The 23863-nt window shown below is 44.9% G+C and overlaps 1 protein-coding gene across 1 annotated transcript in view; it reads right to left on the bottom strand.

The window, feature by feature from the left end:
• Nucleotides 1-23234, bottom strand: part of MAVS (mitochondrial antiviral signaling protein) — a 28386-nt gene extending 5152 nt beyond the window's left edge. The window contains exons 1-6 of the mRNA XM_087723935.1: nt 23085-23234; nt 9151-9292; nt 6872-7046; nt 3517-3752; nt 1725-2196; nt 212-495 (exon numbers count right to left, since the gene is read on the bottom strand). Of these exons, the coding sequence (XP_087580061.1) occupies nt 212-495; nt 1725-2196; nt 3517-3752; nt 6872-7046; nt 9151-9279 (1296 nt within the window). The 5' untranslated portion in view covers nt 9280-9292; nt 23085-23234. The remainder of the gene's footprint in view (nt 1-211; nt 496-1724; nt 2197-3516; nt 3753-6871; nt 7047-9150; nt 9293-23084) is intronic.
• Between the last annotated feature and the right edge of the window lie 629 nt (nt 23235-23863).

Here is a 23863-nt window from a genome sequence, read left to right as displayed (position 1 = left end):
TGTCTGTTAATTAAATGCTGTAATTTATCTCTGGCTCGGAGTGTGCTTTGGTGTGGAACGAGGTGGGTCAGAACACATCACTAAACAAACAGCCGAGAGTCGAGGACTGCCCAAAGCTTCCTATATCCCCGTGTTGACCCTCCCCTGCAGTTGTCCCCTTACTCTTTCTGGGACAACATCGGCTTCCCCCATTTCTTGCTCTCCAACTTACCCGCTGCGGCCTTCCTCCCAAGGCACCCGTGCTGGGAAGCTTAGAGCCACCTGAGGGTGTATCACCTCCGGCAGCTGAAACCTCCCGAGGAGGCTTTGGTGCCTTTCTTTCAACGGAAGAGACACCGTCCAAATCCGAAGGCGGGAGACGCATCGGGCTGGTTACCGGAAACGGAGACTTCGTTCCCATTTGTGTAAAGGACAGCTGGGCATCATTCGCTGGAGCGCCACGAGACGAAGGATCCATAAAGGGCTGCGTCTGCTCTTCCGGCGAGCCCTCGTAAGCTGCACAGAAACAGTATCGACACAATTTATTTGCACACCACTGACACACTACAAGTCGTGCATTTTCTGAGCACCCAACAGCTGCCCTCCTCCGGGAGCGTAACTACTAAACACCAAGTGTGAAATATAGCGGTACATAGGGCACAAACAACCACAGATTATAATCCTCGACTTACAATCCTTTGTTTAGCGATGGTTCATATTTACAACATACTGGAGGGAGAGAAAAAAAGACAGTTTTTCACACTCACAACTGCTGCAACATCCCCACCGTCACATGATCAAAATCGGGACACTTGGCAACCCGGCATGTATTTATGACGACTGCAGCATCCCAGGGTCGCCTGATCCACATTTGTGACCTTCCCAGCCTGCTTCCAACAATAGGGGAAGCGGGGTGTTGTTTAACGACTGCCTGATTTGCTTAACAACTGTGCTGACGTGCATAGCGACTGCGGAATAAAGTCGTAAAACTGGCCACGACTTCCTTAAGCCGCACGTGGCTTAGGAACCCAAATTCTAGTCTCAATTGTAATCGTACGTTGAGGACTATCTGCGACATCTTGCAAGGAGGTCAGCCGAGGGTCCCTGATCTCCCCCCCCCCCCCCGGCTGCGTCCCACTACCTGTTTGGAAGCGGGCTGCACAAATGGTGGGCGAGGGCTTGTGCCTACCGCTTACACAAATAGAGTTGCACGCATTTGCCCCTCCCCAGCTGCCACTAAACATGGAACTATTCCCTCCCTCCCCAGCGGGCCACCAAGCTAGAAAGGTTGGGGACCGTTGATGTAGGCCCATGAGGGCGAACCTATGGCACATGTGCCGGAAGTGGCAAGCAGAGCCATCTCTCCGGGCATGTCAGCCATCGGCCTCTAACCGTCTGGGTTCTGGCCCGTGTGCATGCCAGAAACCAGAACTCCAGGTCATCAGCGCACATGTGCACATTGAAAACTGGAAGCTCAGCTTCCCAGCGCACCTAAGAACTGCTCTTCAAGTTTCCGGCACTCCCGCACATGCACACCAGGGGGAGCTACTCTTCCAGTTTCCAGTGCTCCCCCATGTCTGTGCGTTCCTGTTTCGGCACTCGGTGCCAAAAAGGTTCGCCAACATTGATGTAGGCCAACAACACTGGGGCAACCTGGTTGTTTGAATCAAGACAGGACACCCTCAACTCTTGTGCGGGAGGCTTATGCGACCTTTCCCCTTTGGAGTTTGACCCCAGCTTTTCACCTGGGAGATTTTTCCTCGGGTCATCTTGGCGACTTTGTAGACTGTCCGCAGCTGGCGGATTTCCCCACTTTTGGTCCCCTCGGAGGACATGGACCTTCCGTTCGGCCGCCAAATCCTCTCTCGGACCGCCCAACGCCAACAAGCCGCTATCGCTCGAATAATAATCCTCTTCGGGCTGATTGCTAGAAGTGCCTGTGGGCAACGCTGAACTCGTCACACTCTCCTCTGAGCGGTGCGCGTTGCCAAAGCACCCGTTTTTCACCGTCACCGGGCGGTGCTGACGTCCGTCCCACTTCTGCTCCACCTCAGCCGAGGTTGAAATCGATTGCGAGGGAAGCGGGACCGACTCTTTGACAGGATACGGCCCTGGAGACTCAACCGCTGCGTCTCCTCCGACGGCCGCTCCGATATTAGATGCCGAACTGACGTCAGAAGTGGAGGAAAAACCTGGCTCTGCTCCTTTGTCTGCGGTCTGCAAAAAAGGAGGGTATTATTTCTGACGTTAAGCTAATTTTATACACTGTTTATATACTGATTATATTGTACACTGCGCAGAGCATTGCTATAAAGGAGCAAACTCACCAGCCTGGGGTGATAGGATTCCTGTCTCTCACACTACCGGGATTGATGCACAGAACTGCCAATGAAAGCCGGTTTCATCTACTGGTTAAAGGACTAGGCCCGAAAGTAGGAGACGGTGAGTTCTAGTCCTGCCTTAGGAATGAAAGCTGGCTGGGTGACTTTGGGCCAATCACCAGGAGACAGTGAATTCTAATCCTGCCTTAGGCATGAAAGGCGGCTGGATGACTTTTAGCCAATCACCCGGAGACGGTGAGTTCTAGTCCCGCCTTAGGCATGGAAGATGGCTGGGTGACTTTGGGCCAATCACCCGGAGACAGTGAGTTCTAGTCCCGCCTTAGGCATGGAAGATGGCTGGGTGACTTTTAGCCAATCACCCGGAGACTGTGAGTTCTAGTCCCGCCTTAGGCATGGAAGATGGCTGGGTGACTTTTAGCCAATCACCCGGAGACAGTGAGTTCTAGTCCCGCCTTAGGCATGGAAGATGGCTGGGTGACTTTTAACCAATCACCCGGAGACGGTGAGTTCTAGTCCCGCCTTAGGCATGGAAGACAGCTGGGTAACTTTTAGCCAATCACCCAGAGACAGTGAGTTCTAGTCCCACTTTAGGCATAAAAGGCAGCTAGGTGACTTTGGGTCAAACACCAGGAGACAGTGAGTTCTAGTCCCAGTTTAGGCATGAAAGGTGGCTGACTGACTCCAGACCAGTTCCTTCCTCTCAGCCCAACCCTCCCCACAGGGTTGTCGTTGTGAGGAAAACCGGGGGAGGGGGGGGGAGGTTGTATTGGATATGTTTGTAGCCTTGAATTATTTATAAAAAGTAATAAAAGGCATGATAAAAATACAAAATAAAATAATAATGCAATGCAATGCTATAATATAAACAATATAGAATATACAATCGTATACATTATAATTATATATAATATGTACATAATGTATGATGCTATATATGATGTAATATATATCACATATAAGATAATGTATGTATAATGGTATATATATATGATGTAATATATATAATATATAATGTAATTATATGACATAGCATAACATAACATAAACTGACTGAAAGAGCTAGCATTCACCTGGCGTTTAAGCAATCAATCTAAAAATCAATCCAAAAGCTGCCCAGAGTCACCTCAAGCAAGATGAGCAGCAAATAAATGTCATACATACATACATGCATACACACACGCATGGATACACATACCTTAGGATGTACCGCTAACTTGGTCTTTTCAGCCGGATGGCTGTTTTCTTGAACGGGAATCCGGCAATCCCCCGTATCCTGGGGGGGCAGATTGGCAGATGGAGCAGCCAATCGCGGAGGAGACGATAGGACATGTCCAGGATGATTCTGCTGATTTGCTTCAGGCCAGAGAGGCGGAGCCAAAGGCTGATGGGCAGCTGGGGTTGCCGAAACTGCTGGAGGGGTCTTTCGCGGGGCTGGGGGAGGACAACGTTGCATGCAGGTGGACATTATATGGAGGGGGAGAGAGAGAAGGAAAAGATGCAGTGTCAGTCCTACTAGACCAGACAGGAAATGCCACCAGGTGACCTAATTCTACTTTACACACAGTCCTCGACTTACAACCATTCATTTAGTGACCGTTCAAAGTTGCAACCGAACTGAAAAAAAAGTGGCTTAGGACGGTTTTTCATACTTACTGACTGTGGCACCATCCTCATGAATTTGGGTGCTTGATAATTAGCTCACATTTAGCAATGTCCCGGAGTCGCGTCATCTCCTTTTGCGACCTCCTGGCAAGCAAAGTCAACGGGGAAGCCGGGTTTCCCTTAACAACCGTGTTCCTCACTTAACAACGGCAGCGATCTCGCTGAACAACGGTGGGAAGAAAGGTTGCAAAACGGGGCATTTCTATTCCAATTTCTGTCGCTCGGCGGAGATCGTTGTTAATCTCGCTTAGCAACAGAAAGAATTGGCGTCAGTTGTGGTTGTAAGTCGAGGACCCCCTGTATTGTAAAACTACATTAGCAGAATTTTGCAAGTCAGAAAGTACATTTCTCCCATTTACAACCCAAGAAACTCCAGAGGGCATTATCCTGTTCAGGGCTATGCTGCCTCTTTATCCGACCGCTGCCTAGATACCGCTTACCGTATTTTCCAGAGTATAAGACGCATCTTTTCCCCACTAAACGAGGGCAAAAATTTGGGTGTGTCTTATACACTGAAGGCAGCCCCACTCACCCACCGTCCCCCACCCTTTGGCCTCTGCCTCCCAGCAATTTCCCTCCTTGCAGCAAATGGGGAAAATGGGGCTTGGCAATAGGCTATGGCAATCCCTGCAGCCTGAAACAGCTGATGATCGGGAGGCTCGCTTAAACTGAAAGTGAAACTTGCTGTTTGCTCCACCAGGCAAATTGCTGGGAGGCAGAAACAGATTTTTTTTCTTGTGCTAATCAGGCTGTTTGCTGTTTGCTGCAAGGAGGTAAGTCAATAAATATAAATGCCTATAGAATGTTCAAATTATTAGACTTATTTTTTAAACACTGCTTTATTATTGTTCTAGGCAGCTTAACAAAATGAAGAAGCTTTTTAAAATAAATGCTTGATCTGAAGAGGCCCAGGGCTATTGTAATCTTCTTTTAAATAGCAGAGAATAACTATACTTCCAGAAAGCCACATCAATTTTAGCAGCCTCTGTACAAATATAGTCTAAAATGTAACACCACAAACAGTGTATATATCGTCTGTACTGTTTGCTGTTTGTTGCAAGGAGGCAAATTGCTGGGAGGCAGATTCCTTGTTTTCCTCCCCAAAAGCTAGGTGCGTCTTATACTTTGGAGCGTCTTATACTCCGAAAAATATGGTAGTCATGACTCCCAAAATCTTTCTCACGTACAGGCAGTCCTCGACTTACAACCATCCTTTGAGCCCACACTCTCCAAAACTTGGCAACTTTTGAGACTTGTGGACTCCAACTCCCAGAATTCCACAGCCAGCTTGGCTTAGGAAATGAGAGGAGAATTGGAAATCCATAAGACAATGTTGGCGAACCTTTTTAGCACCGAGTGCCGAAACGGGGGTGTGCATGTGTGTGCTGGAAAACAGAAGAGCAGCCGCCTGGTGCACATGCGTGTGCGGGGAAAATGATCTTCTGGTTCCCAGCGCATGCATGCACACCGGCCACCTGGTTCTCTTCTTTCTGTCACTTATGTGTGTGCGAAGACCAGCTGGCCGGCGCACATATGCGCGCCAGAAAGCAGAAGATAATCTCCCCAGTGTGGATGCTCTTCCAGGTTTTGGCGCTCCCATGTGTGTGGGAGGTGGGAGCTGGTGCGCCAGGACCCGGAAGAGCAACAGGTGATGGCTCGCATGCCAGAGTGATGACTCTATGTGCCACTTCCAGTACGCATGCCACAGGTTCCCCATCATCGCCATAAGACTTCAAGTTGCCAAGTTTGGAGAGCCCCGATTTAGCCGTCGTTCCAAGTTACGACGCTGTTGAAAAAATGTGACGCGGTTGGTTCTCACCGTTTCCAACTATTTGTGGAATCTTTGCGGTCACGTCATCAAAATTCAGAAGCTTGGCAACTGGCCTGCTTTTATGACGGTGGCCGCTTCCCTGGGTCATGGCACCCCCTTTTGCGACCTTCAATAGGGGAAGCCAGATTCACTGAACAACCACACGATTCACTTAACAACTCGTTGATTCTCTTAAGAGGGGAGAATCTCTCTAAGGAGAGAACGGAGAAATTTCCTGACATTCATGAACCAGTGGAACAGCTTGCCACCAGAAGTTGAGGGTCCTCCTCCATCACTGGAGAAATTGGACAACCATTTGTCTGAAATAGTATGAAGTTTCCTGCTTGAGCAGGAGGTTGGACTAGAAGACCTCCAAAGTCCCTTCCAACTCCGTTATTCTTACTAACTGTGCAGGGGTGGGTTTCTCGCCCCGTTCCAACCGGTTCGGTTGGAACAAGGCCGGCGGCGTCCTCGCGCGCACGCACATGCGTACTAGCATCTGTGCGATGCTCCAGCTGCTCCTGGAGGATCGTGCAGGCGCTGTATGCGTCCTGCGCATGTGTGGAAGCGCAGAATTTGGCAAAACTGGGTAAGGAGCGGGCGCGGGCGGGCACGGGCAGGGGGGGGGGGGGGGCTTCGCCGTTCCCGGAAGTTACTTACTTCCGGGTTCGGCGACCAACCGGATCGCAGGGACCGCCGCGAACCGGTTGAAACCCACCCCTGTAACTGTGGCAAAAAAGAAAAAAAATTGTAAAAATTGCAACTCACTTAACAACTGCCTCAGTTAGCCAGGGAAATTCTGCTGCCAACTGTGGTCGTAAGTCGAGGACTACCTGTATCACAGTGTCAGCTACTGGAGAAGACAAATACTTTAGGGATGAACGAATTCACACTCCATCCAAGGTATATTTGTTTGAGACCTCCAAAGTCCTCCCGGACCTTCTCTTGGGGGTGAGGAGGGGAGAGGGGAGGTTTTGGGGGGTCCCAAAGGAGCCAACCTTCCTTCCAAAGCCGGCTTTTTGCCCCGAGAGGCGGGGAGAAGCACAAAGAATCTGCAAGAGAAGGAAAAGCTTCTTACGAAGGAGTTTGCTGCGATACAGAGCATCCAGCCTGTCGGCCAATTCGCTCATGTTCTGTTCCCGGAGCTCGTTGACAAAGAGCGGCACCCAGCCTTCCCTGCAGCATAAGCATTGAAAAAAAGGGAAGATGGTCTCGTTGTTTCCTTTGTTGGCGCAGCTCGCTCTGATATTTTGCTACGAAAAGGAGAGGAAGGGAGGGGGGGAAAAAGTTGTAAAAAGGTAGACGACACGACTCTAGGCCCGTGGTGGCCTCGTGGTGGCGAACCTGTGGCGCACAGAGCCATATTGGTGGGCACGCAAGCTGAGCTTCGGCACAGGCAGCCAATTTTCAGGCCTTCCTGTTTCCTACCAGAAATCAGGAAGCAGGCTGTTTTCGGCCTCCAGATGGCCGCCGAGAGGGTTGGGAGGATCGCTTTTGTCCTCCCCAGGCTCCTAGAAAGGGTCTGGAGCCTAGGAAGGGCAAAAAATAGGTCCACCATGCCATCGCACGCCAAAAGCGGGGGTCGCGCGCACACGCGCAGGGGAGGGCGCCTAAAATTATGGGGGTGGGCACGCATGCGCACGACACCCCTGCACTGCTCCCGCTTTTGGCCTGCGATGGCAAAAAGGTTAGCCATCTCTACTCTAGGCCAAGGATCATGGAATGCTGTTAACTTTCCCCAATGGTACCTATTCATCTACTTGCAGCTGTAGGCTTTCGAACTGCGAGGTGGGCCGGAGCTGAGGCAGACTCAGATAGCCCTCGACAGTGATGGCGAACCTTTCTTGGCTCGTGTGACAAAAGCAAGGGGGGAGCTCAGGGGAGTCGTGCGCGGTCGTGCCACACCCATAATGCTTTGCGCATGACCCCAATGCGCATGCACGCAGGACCAGCGCTCCCCCCCCCCAATTTTTGGTGTGCTTTTTTCGCCCTTTCCAGAGGCTTTATAGGAGCCTGGGGAGGGCAAAAACAGCATCCCCTGCCTCCTCTCCCCGGACGCCCTCCAGAGGCTTCAGAGCTTCCCTGAAGCCCCCGGAGCGTGAAAAACCGGCCCTACGGGCAAACCGGAAGTTCAGGAACAGACTTCCAGTTTGCTCATAGGGCCGGTTTTAGTCCTCCGGAGCCTTCAGGGACCTTCTGGGGGCTTCCCTAAAGGCTCCAGAGGGCAAAAAATAACCGTACAAGCAAACCGGAAGTCCAGGTTGCTCATAGGGCTGGTTTTAGCCCTCCGGAGCATTCAGGGAAGCCTCCAGAGGACGAAAAATGGCCTCAAAAGGCTGAAATCAGCTGTGCCTCGCGTGCCCTGACAAATGGCTCCGTGTGCCACCTGTGCCACGCGTGCCATGGTTCGCCATCACGGCATTAGGACCATTCTAGTAGCATCCTCATGGTCACGCGATTTACATTCAGATACTTGACAACTGACTCACATTTATGACGATTGCAATGTCCCAGGATCATGTGATCACCTTTTGCCACCCCCTGACAATTAAGGTCAATGGGGAAGCCAGATTCACTTAGCAACTGCTTAAAGAAGGCTGTGTAAAGGCTTGTGAAGCGGTATATAAGTCTAAGAGCTATTCCTCTTCCCCTTCCCTTTCCTTCCTTCCTTCCTTGCCTCCCTCTCTCTATTCCCTTTCTCATTCTCCTTCCTGGTGACACAGTGGTTAGAATGCAATATTGCAGGCTAATTCTGCCGACTGCCAGGAGTTCGATCCTGACCGGCTCAAGGTGGACTCAGCCTTCCATCCTTCCGAGGCGGGTAAAACGAGTTCCCAGATTGTTTGGGGGCAAGAGGCTGATTCTATAAACTGCTTAGAGAGGGCTGTAAAAGCACCGCAAAGCAGTATATAAGTCTAAGTTCTATTGCTCTTTCTTTTCTTTTCTTTCTTTCCTTCCTTCCTTCCTTCCCTCCCTCCCTCCCTTCTTTCTTTCTTTCTTTCCTGGCTCCATTCCTTCCTTCCTTCCTCTCTTAATTCCCTTTCTCATTCTTCTTCCTGGTGGTGCAGTGGTTAGAATGCAATATTGCAGGCTAATTCTGCCGACTGCCAGGAGGTCGTTCCTGGCCGGCTTAAGGTTGACTCAGCCTTCCATCCTTCCGAGGCGGGTAAAACGAGGACCCAGCTTGTTGGGGGGCAAGAGGCTGACTCTGTAAAGTGCTTAGAGAGGACTGTGAAGCCCTGTGAAGTGGTATGTAAGTGCTATTGCGATCAATTCAAAACTGTTTACCAGAACAGCCCCAATTTTTACACAAAGTGTGTGTGTGTGTGTGTGTGTGTAAAAAGACTGTATAATTACCCGGTCTGTTTCGGTGAAACACGGCAAGTGGATCATTTGGCTCACTTGGACGCGATGGAACATGTGTAGGTTGCGATAAATATATTTCTTCACCTGCTCTTCAGCCAGTTCTCTTCCCGGGACGGACATCTCCAGTTAGTGACTAGGAAAAAACAAGAGGAACAGCTTAATCTACACAATAGGCAGTCCCCGGCTTACAACCATTCAGTGACTGTTCGAACTTACAACAGCAATGAAAGAAAGTGACCTAGGACTGTTTTTCACACTTACGACCGTTGCGGCATCTCCAAGGTTGCGGGATCAAAATTTGGACGCTTGGAAACTGACCCAGAGACATGTGATCAGCTCTCGCCACGGTTGTTAAGTGAATCACTGCAGTTGCTAAGGCATAACATAGCCATTAAGTGAATTTGGCTTCCCCCACTGACTTTTCACGTTGCAAAAGATGGGTCACAGGACCCCGGGACACCGCAACCGTCATATATAGGAGCCAGCTGCCATATGTCTGAATTTTGCTCAGGTGATCACAGGGATTCTGCAATGGTCGTGTGAAAAATGGCCGTAACTCACTTTGTTCCGTGCCCTTGTAACTTTGAATGGTCACTAAATGAATTCTGGTAAGTTGAGGGCTACCAGTACTTGAAATATGACATGCTTTTGAATATTTATAGGGGGAAATGTCTGGACCAAATGTAATTTCTAATGTTGGATTTTCCCCCTTACCAGAGGGAGTACCATTGGAGTACTGTGAAGTCGTTACCATGGCAACGCCACTGCAGTACACTGCACTTCTACTGTACAGTAGAAGCCGTTTTAGTTTAGTTTCGTTTTATTTGTCTTGTATGCCGCCCACTCCCGGAGGACTCCGGGTGGCTCACAAAAGACAAGGGAAAGGGGGGAATGAGACAAAGACAACATATTAAAAACAAAACCAACATTCACAATTTCTGTGGAGGTAGATGCTTCTCAGCTCCCCCCAGCCTGCTGGAACAGCCAGGACTTGGTGGCTTTGCGGAAGGCCGGGAGGGTAGTAAGGATCCGGATCGCAACAGGGAGCTCGTTCCAGAGGGCACAACAGGCTGTATCTTAACAGAACACATACACCCGAGGGATCTTAACCCCACAGTATTTTTTTCCAGAGAGTAAGTCATCTGTTTACCAAGTTTGTTTGAAATTGCTCGAGGCGTTCCAGAGTTATGCTGGAACATACACATAGTCATAGTTATATACCGTATTTTTCGGAGTATAAGACACACCTTTCTCCCTCCTAAAAGAGGGTGAAAATTTGGATGCGCCTTATGCACTGGATGTAGCTCCTCCCACCCACCAGCCTCCACATTTTGGCCTCTGCCTCCCAGCAATTTACCTCCTTGCAGCAAAAGGAGAAAACGGGGCTTGAGGGGGTGGCTATAGGCTATGGCAATCCATGCAGCCTGAAACAGCTGATCAAAGTGAAAGTGAAAGCTGTTTGCTGCAAGGAGGCAAAGGCAGATTTTTTCCCTTCTAATCAGGCTAAACTTAAACAGGCTGTTTTGTGCAAGGAGGTAAGTCAATAACTATAAACGTGACCCGTCAAAACCGCGGAGGACAAAATCGCGCTCGACGAAAGCGCGCATTTGACGTCATCACAGCGCGACGAAAAAAATTAAAAATTGAAATAAAAATAAAATTAAAGCAAGCCGATTCACATAAAGGTAAGGGTTAGGTTTAGGGTTAGGGTTAGGGTTAGGTTTAGAGCGTTAGGGTTACGTTTAGCGTTAGGTTAAGGGTTAGCGTTAGGTTTAGCGTTAGGTTAAGGGTTACGTTTAGGGTTAGATTTAGGGTTAGGTTAAGGGTTAGGATTAGGGTTAGGTTTGGGGGGGTTAGGGTAAGGTTTTCGCTTTATTTTTACATTTTTCGATCACAGCGCGATGTTTTCGTTGCGCTGTGATGACGTCAAATGCGCGCTTTCGTCGAGCGCGATTTTGTCCCCCGCGGTTTTGTGGTGGAACCACTATAAATGCCTATAGAATGTTCAAATTATTAGACTTATTTTTTTATACACTGCTTTATTCTTGTTCTAGACAGCTTAACAAAATGAAGAAGCTTTTTAGAATAAATGCTTGATCTGAAGAGGCCCAGGGCTATTGTAATCTTCTTTTAAATAGCAGAGATAAGAGATACTTCCAGAAAGCCACCTCAATTTCAACAGCATCTGTAGAAGTATAGACTGAAATGTAACACTACACACAGTGTATATTGCCTGAACTGTTTTCTGTTTATTGCAAGGAGGCAAATTGCTAGGAGGGCAGAGGCAGATTTCCCCCCCCCCTTGTTTTCCTTCCCAAAAGCTAGGTGCGTCTTATACTTTGGAGCATCTTATACTCCGAAAAAATACAATATATAGATAGAAGATAAGATGTTATTATCTTCGCTGTGTAATGAAAAAGCAAAACTGCTCTAAGGAACCGATAAAGAATGCCAGTCCGAAGGTCATTACAATTGCCACTTCAAAGGGCATTCCAATGTTGGCTCTTTACACACTTGTGTTGCCAATACACAAATAGCAACAGGCTGGTGCAGCCTACAGAGATGCCATTTTCTCCAGGCTGGGCGCCCTCTGAAAAATGCCCCTCTCTTTGACTTCCTGGGAGGAGCCTACTGGTGGAAGCAGCAAAAAATCAGCTGCCTCCGAATTCCTGGCTACGTACCTGTTTAGAGGATCTTCCATCTGACGTCTTATCAGGTTTTCTTATCCTTCAGGCAAGAAGGAAAGAAGAAACTGTTTTGCTGGCAAATGCTCTTCGATTTTTGCAGCTTTTGTGCTTGCAAGGAAAGGGGGGCTAGCCCAAGGCAGAACGGCCGTCCGTGCTGGGAACTTCAAACTGCCTTGCGCAGGATAAAGTAGGTCTCTCCCACTCTGATCAAAGTTTTGTTTAATTTATTCTTATCACGAGCTGGATCCGTTCACTGTGGACATTAATTGCTTATCAACATTTTAGCTTCTTTTCTTTTCTCCTCCGAAAAATTATTTACTCAGAGGCTTCTAAAATGGCGCCGAGCAGCCTGGTTTCTCCGGTAATAACGAACACTTTTTGCTAGACAAAGCAAATCCTCAAAAGAATTCAAAACAAGAGAGATTGCTTATCTTTTGTTTTGGTTTCACAATAGAAGAATTTTACTCCTTTATTAACCTTGCTTATTTGGAAGTTAAATGGTGATGAATCTGCTGAATGGTCTTGTTACAATGTTTACTCACTGAAAGTTTTGCCAAGCCTTAAACTTCAAAATAAAAGCCTCTTTTTTTAAAGCTGCTTATTTAGGCAATAGAGTTTTATTAACTGCAGGCAGATAAATTTTGAAATGGCCTCAAAACCAAATATTAACTTGAAGTCGTCACCCTCTACTTCCAGGGGCACATTCTCAGTGCCTGGCACAAAGCTGCAGCCTCCGCTTCCTACGCCCCCTGCTGGGGATGTGTTAACGAAAGAATTTTTTCTGAGTAATCTAAGAGAGGCTCTTAATGCACAGACAATTAAAATGGAAGATAAATTTAGAGATAATAGAGAGGAGAGAAAAGAGGAAATAAAAGAAATGAAAGAAGAAATTAAAAATGAAATTAAAAGTGAAATAAAAGGACTTAAACAGGAGTTGTATGAGAAATTTGAGGCTAAGGTTGATAAAATTAGAGACGACATGCTGAGTCTTGTAACTGTATTAACAGAACATATTTCTGGAGTGGAAGATACTTTAGAGGTTCTTAATGATGCCAATGCTAACTTGACATTGAAAACAGAGATGGTGGAACAAAAAGTGGAAAATGCTGAAAAAGAAATTATTATGATACAGTACCGACAAATGGAGTCCGCATTAAGAGTAAGGGGGCTGCGTGAGGAGAAACAGGAGAACCTGAAACAGATCCTATCGGAAGCTTTTGACCGCCTGATGGGAAGACCAGGGACCAATCAAGGCTGGCAAATTGACAAAGCTTACCGCGTCAACTCCTGGCTGGCAAAGCAGAAGCAGCTTCCTCGAGACATCGTTATATATTTTACTACAAGAGAGTTTAGAAATATGGTACTGCAAGCATCTTATAACACTAAGCTTCAAATTGGCGGTCAAGACCTGGTTGTTTTGAAAGAGATACCACCTCCAATGTTAAGAGCCAGGAGAGACTACGCTTTTTTGGTTGAAGAACTCAGAAAGCGTCAGATACAGTATAGATGGGATGCACCATTTGGCATCATATTTACATTTGATAAGCAAAGGTACCGCCTCAACTCTGTATGGAAAGCCCGAGATTTTTATTATAATATATTGAAGGCCGGACACCCTGCACCATCTGGACCCAGAGAAAGACCACAAGAAAGACAGGATAGACAGCAAATTACACAACCATCAGACAAGATGGAGCATCTTCCTTCTCTAGAAGTGCAAGGTGCTATGGAACCAAGACCTAGCCGCACGACTACTAGACGTATGGAGAAACAAGCTAAAAAGCAACAGCATCAACAATCATCGGCCATCGATCAAGGATCTACAACAACAAATCTGGAAGCAATGGGAGGAGCTAGACCTAAGGTTAAACAGGCCGTGCAGGAAGCTCTAAAAATGCTTCAACCAACCAAAAATGACAACTAAGATTTTAACATGGAATGTCAATGGACTGAACTCTCCACAGAAGAGGAAGAAAATATTTCATTATCTCAAACAGTTTAAGAACGATGTAATTTGTTTGCAAGAAACTCATATCAAGTCAACTGATCAAAAATATTTGATCAACTCAAAACTTGGTCAACATTTTGCAGCTTCTGCTATGGAAAAGAAGAATGGTATAGTTGTATACTTAAGAAAAGATATGAAAGCTGAATTAATAGAAGCAGATCCCTTCGGAAGATATATTGCTTTAGACTTAATCTTAGAAGGGAAAAAGACTTTACTTTTGGGAATTTATGCTCCCAATCAACAGCAAGATAGATTCTATAGAAATCTTCATGCTAAATTAGTACAGTGGGACTATAGTTCCTGTATACTATTGGGTGACTGGAATGGAGTGATAGACACTAAGAGAGATAAGAAGATTTCCCGCCTAAATACCAAGATGCGAGCAAAGTTACCCAAATCTTTCTTTGACATTATGGATGATTTTGAATTGAGAGATATTTGGCGAGAAAGAAATGCAGAGGAATATGACTTCACTTTCTTCTCGGACAGGCATCAATCACTTTCAAGGATTGATTTTATCCTAACCACTAACGATTTGCTTTCTAGGGTCAAGAAAACAAAGATTGCAGTTAGGGTCCTTTCTGACCATAATCCAGTTTGGATGGAGTTGGGAAGGGTAGTGCAGGCAAGAAGGTCTTGGAGATTGAATGAAAACTTATTTAGATATGAAAAGTATATTAATGATTGTAAAAAATTATTATCTGAATATTTTGTTTTGAATATGAATAAGGGTACATCTATGGAATTTGTATGGGACGCAAGCAAAGCGTATATGAGAGGAGTTTTGATGAATATAAATAAAACACATAGAAATAAGCAAGGGTTAAAACGAACAGAACTGGAAGAGGAAATTAAGAGAAAAGAGCTGGAGTTAACAATGAACCCAGACGATACAAAGGTTAAGGAAGCTATTAACATATTAAAATCTCAATTTGACATGTTGATCTCTGACCAGGTGGCTACTAATCTATTATATGCAAAACACAATACTTTTTGTAATGCAAACAAACCTGGCAGATGGTTAGCTTATCAGATTAGGAAAAAAAGGAAAACTCGAAATATATCTAAACTGTTTTACAGAGGGAAGGAGGTGTTTCAACAGGAAGAGATTCAAAAGGCTTTCTGGGAATTTTTTACAGAACTGTATAAAGGGGATAAAATTAATGGTTTAGACATAGACAAATATTTAGACAAAGAGAAAATACCTTCAGTTAGAGAAGAACACAGGCAAAAATTGAATCAACCAATAACCTCCGGGGAAATCCTGCAGGTAATTAAGCAATTAAAGTTAGGGAAAGCACCAGGTACAGATGGCTTGACAGCGGTTTACTATAAAAACTTACAGTTAGAAATGGTAGAACCTCTTAGAGAATTATTTAATATGATTCAAACGGAAGGTAAAGTCCCTCCATCTTGGAAGACAGCGTTTATATCTTTGATACCCAAAGAAGAACAAGATACTACTCAACCCAAAAATTATAGACCTATTTCATTACTGAATGTAGATTATAAAATTTTTACTAAAATATTAGCAAATAGGTTAATGTTGGTCATTCAACAATTGATACACACGGACCAAACAGGTTTTATACAAGGGAGACAGATGAAAAGTAATGTTAGATTAATTATTAATGCATTAGAATATTTGGGAAAGAACAACCAGATCCCTGCTGCGTTTATATTTTTGGATGCTGAGAAGGCCTTTGATCGAGTTAACTGGCAATTTCTGTTGAAGATACTGCAAAAAATGCAGATAGGAGATAACTTTCTACAGTCAATTAAAGCAATATACCAACAGCAAACAGCACAAATTATAGTCAATGGAAGTCTAACAGACTCTTTTCAAATTGGAAAAGGTACAAGACAGGGCTGTCCTTTGTCCCCATTATTGTTTATTATAACTTTGGAAGTATTGTTGAATAAAATACGGGGCTTGGATGGTTTAAAAGGGATCAAGATTAGGCAGCAAGAATATAGAGTCCGCGCTTTTGCGGATGATTTGGTCATAATATTGGAACAACCGCAGGAATCTAGTATGGTTTTAATGAATATGATTAATCAATATGGTCAAGTGTCGGGCTTTAAAATAAACTTAGGAAAAACCAAAATATTAGCTATAAATATGAATATTAAACAAAAGGAAGAATTAGGAGTGATGCTAGGATGTGAGGTAGTTAAAAAAGTTAAATATCTTGGAGTTAACATTTTAACTTCAAATGGGAAATTATATAAGCATAATTATGAACCACTTTGGCATAGCATACAGACAGAGATGAAAAAATGGGAGAAATTGCACTTATCTTTGCTGGGTAGGATAGCGGCAGTGAAAATGAACATTTTACCAAAATTTTTATTTCTCTTCCAAATGTTACCTATACTTAAAAAAGATGCGAACCTTTTAGAATGGCAGAAGGGTATCAACAAATTTGTGTGGGCAGGAAAGAAGCCGAGGGTAAAGATGAAAATAATGCAAGATGTACGTGAGAGAGGAGGACTGAAACTACCTAATTTAAAAATATATTATGATGCAGTGGTATTATCTGTAATTAGTGACTGGATTCACTTAACCAATGATAGAATATTGAACATTGAGGGACACGATCTGGTATTTGGTTGGCATGCTTACCTGTTATTCAACAAAAAATTGGATAAGAACTTTAAAAGTCATATTTTAAGAAATGCTTTATTGCGGGTCTGGAAGAAATATCAATATAAATTAAATGACAAGATACCCATGTGGGCAATTCCTAGACACGCAATTGAAAATATGAATACAGCACAAAAACAGGACAGAATTACCTACAGACAGCTTCTTACCTCGGAAAGGGGGGTATTACAATTAAAATCTTTAGAGGTATTAAAAGAGGAGAAGGTAGTTCAAACATGGTTCCAGTATGGGCAATTACAGGCTAGGTGGAAAATAGATCAAAAAATTGGTTTTATTCAAGTTGAGGACAATTTGTTTAAACAAATAAGAGATCAAAGCTTAATGCATATAAAGAGGATATATAATGTATTGATACAGATGGATTCGGAAACAGAATTAGTTAAAGATTGTATGATAAAATGGGCTCAAAATATTGAGGAACCAATAATGTTGGATACATGGGAAAGAATCTGGGTAAGAAATGTGAAATTTACACAAGCTCAAAATCTGAGAGAAAATTTTTACAAGATGTTCTATAGATGGCATTTAGATCCTAAAAAGTTGGCTTCTATGTATCCGAATGTACAGCCTAAATGTTGGAGATGTGGTTCTCTCGATGCTACATATTATCATATATGGTGGACCTGCCAAAAGGTTAAAGCATTTTGGATAAAAATATGGTGGGTCATGCAAAATGTTTTTAAAAGAAGGATAAAGTTTAGTCCTCAGTTATTTTTACTAGGTATATGTACTGACTTTACAGTGGTAGAGACCAATTTGACTCTGCACCTGATAACTGCAGCAAGACTGTTGGTGGCGCAATATTGGAAGAAGGAAGACTTGCCTACAATTCAAGAATGGACATTGAAAGTAACAAACTTAGCTGAAATGGCTAAAATATCGGCATATCTCAAAGATCATTCAAATGAGAGATATAAACGAGACTGGAAAAAATGGATTGATTATATACAAAATAAATACGGGACTAAGAAATTCCAGTTAGCCTATGCTTAAGATCAGAAATGATTTAAATTGTTTAAAGTTAGTTCAGTAAGAAGAAGCTAAGGTCAATCTAGAATGTCATTAATTTCTTTATTTCTTTTTTCTCAATAGATTTTAGACTGTGTTAGTTAAAATTCTATACCGTGTACGGGTTCTGGGAAGTCGGGGGGGGGGAGGAGGAGGGGGGGTGGGGGGGTGGAGGGAGGGAGGGGTACACAAAAAAAAAATGTACTTCAATGTTTTAATGATTGACAAATGATGACATATTTGTGTTTTTTTTTAAAGAAAAATAAAAAAAGTTCTGTTAAAAAAAAAAAAAAAAAAAAAATGCCCCTCTCTTTGTCGTCTCCTCGGGAGAAATCCCAAGAATCTGAATTATTTGGGATTATATTGCTGGCTGAGGAATTCTGGGAGTTGAAGTCTTACAACAAGCCTTCAAAGTGGTCAAGGCGATGGAGACCCTTTGTGATTGCAGAAATCTCCCATCGTTTGGGTAAGCTTTTCCAAATAAAACGCCAAGGATCGATTCCCAGATGACGCAGGATTCGACAAACAGCAAATTTGGACCAGCGGCTCCAAATTTCAAATTCGCTAGTGCTTAACAGGGGTCTTGAGAAGAGATCAAATCCCATTATGGCCCAGTCACTTCTACCGAAGGAGCAGGACCATATAAATGGTTTGCAGAAAGATCTGTTACCCAAAAAAGTTTGCAAGGGATCGTAAAAGAGAGCCAATTTCGAGCCACCAGGCCCGAAAGTAGGAGACAGTGAGTTCTAGTTCTGCTTTAGGAAGGAAAGGCGGCTGGGTGATTTTAGGCCAGTGTTTCTCAACCTTGGCGGCTTTAAGTCCTGTGGACTTCAATTCTCAGAATCCCCCAGCCAGCATAGCTGGCTGGGGGATTCTGGGAGTTGAAGTCCACAGGATTTAAAGTCGCCAAGGTTGAGAAACACTGCTTTAGGCCAATCACCAGGAGATAGTGAATTCTAGTCCCGCCTATTGGTTGATTTGGGGCCAATCACCAGGAGATGATGAGTTCTAGTCCCATCTCAGACATGAAAGTCTACTGGGCCAATCACCAGGAGATGGTAAGTCCTAGTCCTCCCTCAGACATGAAAGCCTATTGGTTGATTTGGGGCCAATCACCAAGAGGCTGTGAGTTCTAGTCCTGTCTTAGGCCTGAAAACCAGCTAAACAACTAAGTCTCTTTTAATCGATCTTACAGGGTTATTATTGTGCAAAAAGAGAGACATTAGTTTCCTTCACTGCCTTGAGTTGCTTATATAAACAATAATAAAGGTGAGATATAAACTAAATAAATAAATGGATTTACTGAATGTCTGGGGCAACCACACAGAAAGATTAAAGTGCAGCTTTCTCTCCCTTCACTCTGTTATTAAATGTCTATTTTTATGAAGTGGGAAATCACCAGACCTGCTCTTGGTGGGAAGTTAATTATCTTGTTCAGGTTGCAGGATTCATTTGTAACAAGGCAAAGATAAAAACCTGCCCAGTCTCGATTTATTTATTTGGGTTTAAACCTAACTCCCCGGAGAAATCTCTTCGCGCCCAAAATTCAAAACGTCTCATTTTATAAAACGTTGGTGAAATACAATTTAGGATCTAAGCCGGTCAAAAAAAGTTTGCAGGATTTGAGACGCAGCAATAGAAGTGCAAAAATTAAGAATTCGATTGAAAGAAGAACCCAAAATGCACTGTACAGGTTAAGTCCTGAGCTTACGACCACAACAGTGCTCAAAATTTCTGTCGCTAAGCGAGACAGTTGTTAAGTGAAGTTTGCCCCCCCCTTTACAATCTTTCTTGCCTCAGTTGTTAAGTGAATTACTGCAGCTGATAAGTTAGTACAGGGTTGTTAAGTGAATCTGCTTGTCAGAAGGTTGCAAAAGGGACACCGCAATCATCGTCATAAGTATGAGTCTGGCCAAGCATCTGAATGTTGACGTGACCAAAGGAACGCTATAAAGGTCACAGTGAGTAAATAATCTGTTGTGGGTTGAGAACTTCCTGTATTCCAAATATTATAATCACAGAAAACTGAGGTGTTTTGTTTTTTTAAAAATGTGCATATATTATTCTAGTCTTGTGCATTAAAATTCTCTTAAGAATTGCTGGAAATCTAATCAGATGTTTGGATCATTTTTTAAAAAATATATCTGCCAGTTGAAAAACTCCAACCTTCACCTGAGCAACAGAAAAGGTTTCCATTTTTTTGGGATAATTAAGGATTTATCTGAAATTTCTCAACAGTGCTTTTGTTGCCCAATCTGATGAATGGAGGGGAGGGGGGAAATCTTCGTGGTGGACCTTTCCATTCATTCTGAAAGCCACGCCCCCAACACACACACACACACACACACACACACAGCAACACTTTGCAATCTGAAAATTCATCCTGGAAGGAAAGTTCTCCTAAAGCCCTCAGGTGGGATTAAAACATGCAGGAAGCAATAAAAAAAAAAAGTGTATTGAAGCTAAAGGAGAAGATTGCAAAAGGAAAAAAAACAAAACAAAATAGGGAATACTTTGGCTGTTTTGTCACTCAGAACCGTCCCAGAATTCTCTCTTTTGAGAGAAAAATTGCAAAATCAAATTCTTTTGCAGCTAAGCAAACACGGTTAGGGGCTTTCCTGAAATCCAGTGGGAGGGTCGCAACTGCAGCAGTGGAGGGAAAAGTGAGAAAGCGAGAGATGAGAGAATGATAGAGAGAGAAAGAGGGAGATAGGGCAGGAAGAAAGGAAAACTTTCTTCAAGGTGCTAGTTATTACTTATAAAGGCCTACATGGTATTGGACCTGGGTACTTGAGAGACCGCCTCCTGCCAATTACCTCCCATAGACCCATTAAATCCCACAGATTAGGCCTCCTCTGAATTCCATCTGCCGGCCAATGCCGGCTGTCGACCACCTGGAGGAGGGCCTTCTCTGTGGCTGCTCCGGCCCTTTGGAACGAGCTCCCCGTGGAGATTCGGACCCTCGCCACCCTTCAGGCCTTCTGGACAGACAGCCGTTAAGGCCTGGCTGTCCCAGCAAGCCTGGGGTTGAGTCCCCGTCCCCCCCCCCACCCACTACTCGAATTTGCTGTGCTTGCTGTGTTTTTTAAATTGTTGAATCACTGTCCTGTTTGTCTTACTTTCTGTATCTGTTTTCCCCTTCCCCTGGTTTTTGTTCAGCCGCCCTGAGTCCCTTCGGGGAATAGGGCGGCTTACAAATTGAATAAATACCAATACCAATACCAAACAGAAAGGAAGGAAGGAAAAGACATAAAAACAGACCAAAAGAGACATATAGGGAGGAAAGAAAGGAAAAGGAAGGAAAAGAGAAAAACAGACATAAAGAGATACAAAGGGAGGAAAGAGAAGAAGGAAGGAAAGAAGGAAGGAAAAGAGAGAAACAGAAAGAGACACACGGGGAGAAAAGGAAGGAAGGGAAAGGAAGGAAGGAAAAGAGAAAAACAGACAGAAAGAGACACAGGGAAGAAAGAAAGGAAAAAAGGAAGACAGAAAAATGGAGACAGATATATAGGGAGGAAAGAAAAGAGAAAGGAAGAGAGAGAGGAAGGAAGGAAGGGAGAAAGAGACAGAAAAACAGTGAGGGGCAAATGGCGTGGGTTTTGTAATTCGTTAACAAACATAATGACTCTGTATTGTAATTTGATTTATTCTCTCTCTCTCTCTTAAAATGATGTTCAGGTTTATTAGCTTTTAACATTCCTAAACTGATCAAGCTGGCTGGAGAGGAGCTCCATATAAGAAAAAGTTTGTCTGTCTGGTTTATCTCTTTTGTGAACAACCTTTTTGCCTTACAATTTAGGCCCCTTCAGATGCCAAATCTCATTTTAATGAACATTGGATGCAAATACGTGACATGTTTGACTACACGTCATTGATTTCCTAGGCAAAGGGGAGGTGACTTTTGTCCTGTCCTATCAACTTTCCTCTTTCATTTTTCTTTGTTATATTAACTGTAAAAAGGGATGCAAGCTAAAGTTCCGGGTTCTCTTTTTCCATGAGAGGAATTCCTTTGGTCTGAATATTCTGATAAAACTGTAATAAAATGAATTTTCCGGTCTTACGTTTGTCTCATTGGAAAATATGCACGCCACGGCGTCAGCCTGAAAAAAGCCAATTGTGGCCTTCACAGACAAAGAAACAGAAAGAGAGTAATGGAAGTAACAGATTAAGAGAGAGATAGGGAGGAAAGAGAAAGAAAGAAGTGGAAAGGAAGGAAGGAAAGGAAGAAAGAAACAGACAAAGAGAGATAGGGAGGGAGGAAAGAGAAGGAAGGGACAGAAAAACAGGCAGAAAGAGAGATAGGAGGGAAGAAAGGAAGAGAGAAAGGGAAAGAGAAGGAAAACAAGAAAGAAGGAAAGGAAGGAAGAAAGAAACAGACAAAGAGAGATCGGGAGGAAAGAAAGGGAAAGAGAAAGAAAAGAAAAGAAAGAAAGAAAGAAAGAAAGAAAGAAAGAAAGAAAGAAAGAAAGAAAGAAAGAAAGAAAGAAAGAAAGAAAGAAAGAAAGAAAGAAAGAAAGAAAGAAAGCCAGCTGAGCTTTCCTGGACTTCGGTCCTTCAGCTAGAGGGGCCCAAAAAAATCCCACAAACCAGGATGGGTCCCTGCTGCAATCCTGGTTAAGTGCAACTCGCCATCAAGGGAAAACCAAGCTAGAGGTGGAGCCCTAGCCTCACAATCAGGAGGTTGTGCGTTCGATCCTAGGCAGAGGCAGATGTAGATGCTTGGGCAGGGGGTTGGACTAGATGACCTGAAAGATCCCTTCCAACTCTTGTTAAATGTTTTAAGATCGGAAGCGGATGGGTGGACTTTCCAAGGCCGAAAGTTAAAGCTCTTAAGCCAGCAAAATCAAGATCTGATTCTAGAGGATGGTTAGGAGTTGGGTCACGCGTGGGTGGAGAAAAAAAATCCATCTCTTTGCAAAGGATCGATTCCGATCCTGCATTTCTGCAGGTTGTTTTTTTTTTTTTAAATTAAGTCTCTGTCTGCACGCACACATGACGGCCTGGCCTCCAGCCACGCGTGGGAGACTTTTGCAGAGAATTGCAGAAGAGCAGAGTCAGGGACCTTGGAGGTCTTCTAGTCCACCCCCCCCCCCTGCTCAACCAGGAGATCTTCTGCCGTTTCGAGTGTGGGCGGGCCGATGCGTGTTTTTCAGGAACCCGCGTGAGAATGGAGGCAATTCAAAGAAAGGCTTAGTTCAGAGGTCTTCAAACTGGACCACTTTTAAGATTTGTGGACACACACACACACAGCATCCGATTGCGTGATAAACCTCCCCCTCCGTTTAACCTTTTCTTCTTTTTTTCCTGCTTAAGCAGGGGGGTTGGACTAGAAGATCTCTAAGGTCCCTTCCAACTCTGGTTATTCTACCCTAAGTCTTCCATCGGCTCTTTTTTCCCCCCACACACACTTCCCACGCAACGCTGCACCCACGAGGGAAGCGGGGTTATTCCGGGGTAACCTTTTCTTTTTGCAACTTTCCCCTCCTTCTTTTCTTTTGCAAGCGGGGGGGGGGCAGCGGGTTTCCTGGCGCTCTCGGGTTTTGTTTTGTTTTACCTGATTTTCTGGGGTTTTGGGGAGGCCTGGGCGGCGTCGGGGCGAGGCCGGCGGCTGCTTTCTTTTGCAAACGGCGCAAGTCGGGCCCTTCTTCCAGGGGAAGGTTCTCCGCCCGCCCTCCGCCCACCTCCTGCCTGCTGCCTGCCTCATTTCCGCTCGGCCCGTTTGGGAAGGTTGGGTTGCTGGAGAAGGCCCAGGAGAGGGAGGGAGAAGGGCAGAGGGAGAGGCAAAAAGGGGGGGAAGAGGAGAGAAAGGAAGGGGAGAGAGAGAGAGAAGGGAAGAGGATGAAAGGGGAGAGAAAGGAGGGGAGGGAGAAGGGCAGAGGGAGAGGCGAAAAGGGAGGGAAGGGGGAGAAGGAGGAAGGAGAGAGAGAGAAAAGGGAAGAGGATGAAAGGGGAGAGAAAGGGAGGGGAGGGAGAAAGGGAGAGACAAAAAGGGAGAAAGAGAAGGGGGAGAAGGGCAGAGGGAGAGGCAAAAAGGGGGGGAAGAGGAGAGAAGGAGGAAGGAGAGAGAGAGAGAGAAGGGAAGAGGATGAAAGGGGAGAGAAAGGAGGGGAGGGAGAGGGCAGAGGGAGAGGCAAAAAGGGAGGGAAGAGGAGAGAAGGAGGAAGGAGAGAGAGAGAGAAGGGAAGAGGATGAAAGGGGAGAGAAAGGAGGGGAGGGAGAAGGGCAGAGGGAGAGGCGAAAAGGGAGGGAAGGGGGAGAAGGAGGAAGGAGAGAGAGAGAAAAGGGAAGAGGATGAAAGGGGAGAGAAAGGGAGGGGAGGGAGAAAGGGAGAGA

Source organism: Thamnophis sirtalis, unplaced genomic scaffold (genome assembly GCF_051295495.1).
Source record: "Thamnophis sirtalis isolate CommonGarterSnake01/CBP01778 unplaced genomic scaffold, rThaSir2_p1.2 scaffold_10, whole genome shotgun sequence".
In the NCBI taxonomy this organism is placed as follows: Eukaryota; Metazoa; Chordata; class Lepidosauria; order Squamata; family Natricidae; genus Thamnophis; species Thamnophis sirtalis.
Note: the sequence above shows the minus strand (reverse complement) of the source record. Positions and strands in the feature narration are given on the sequence as shown.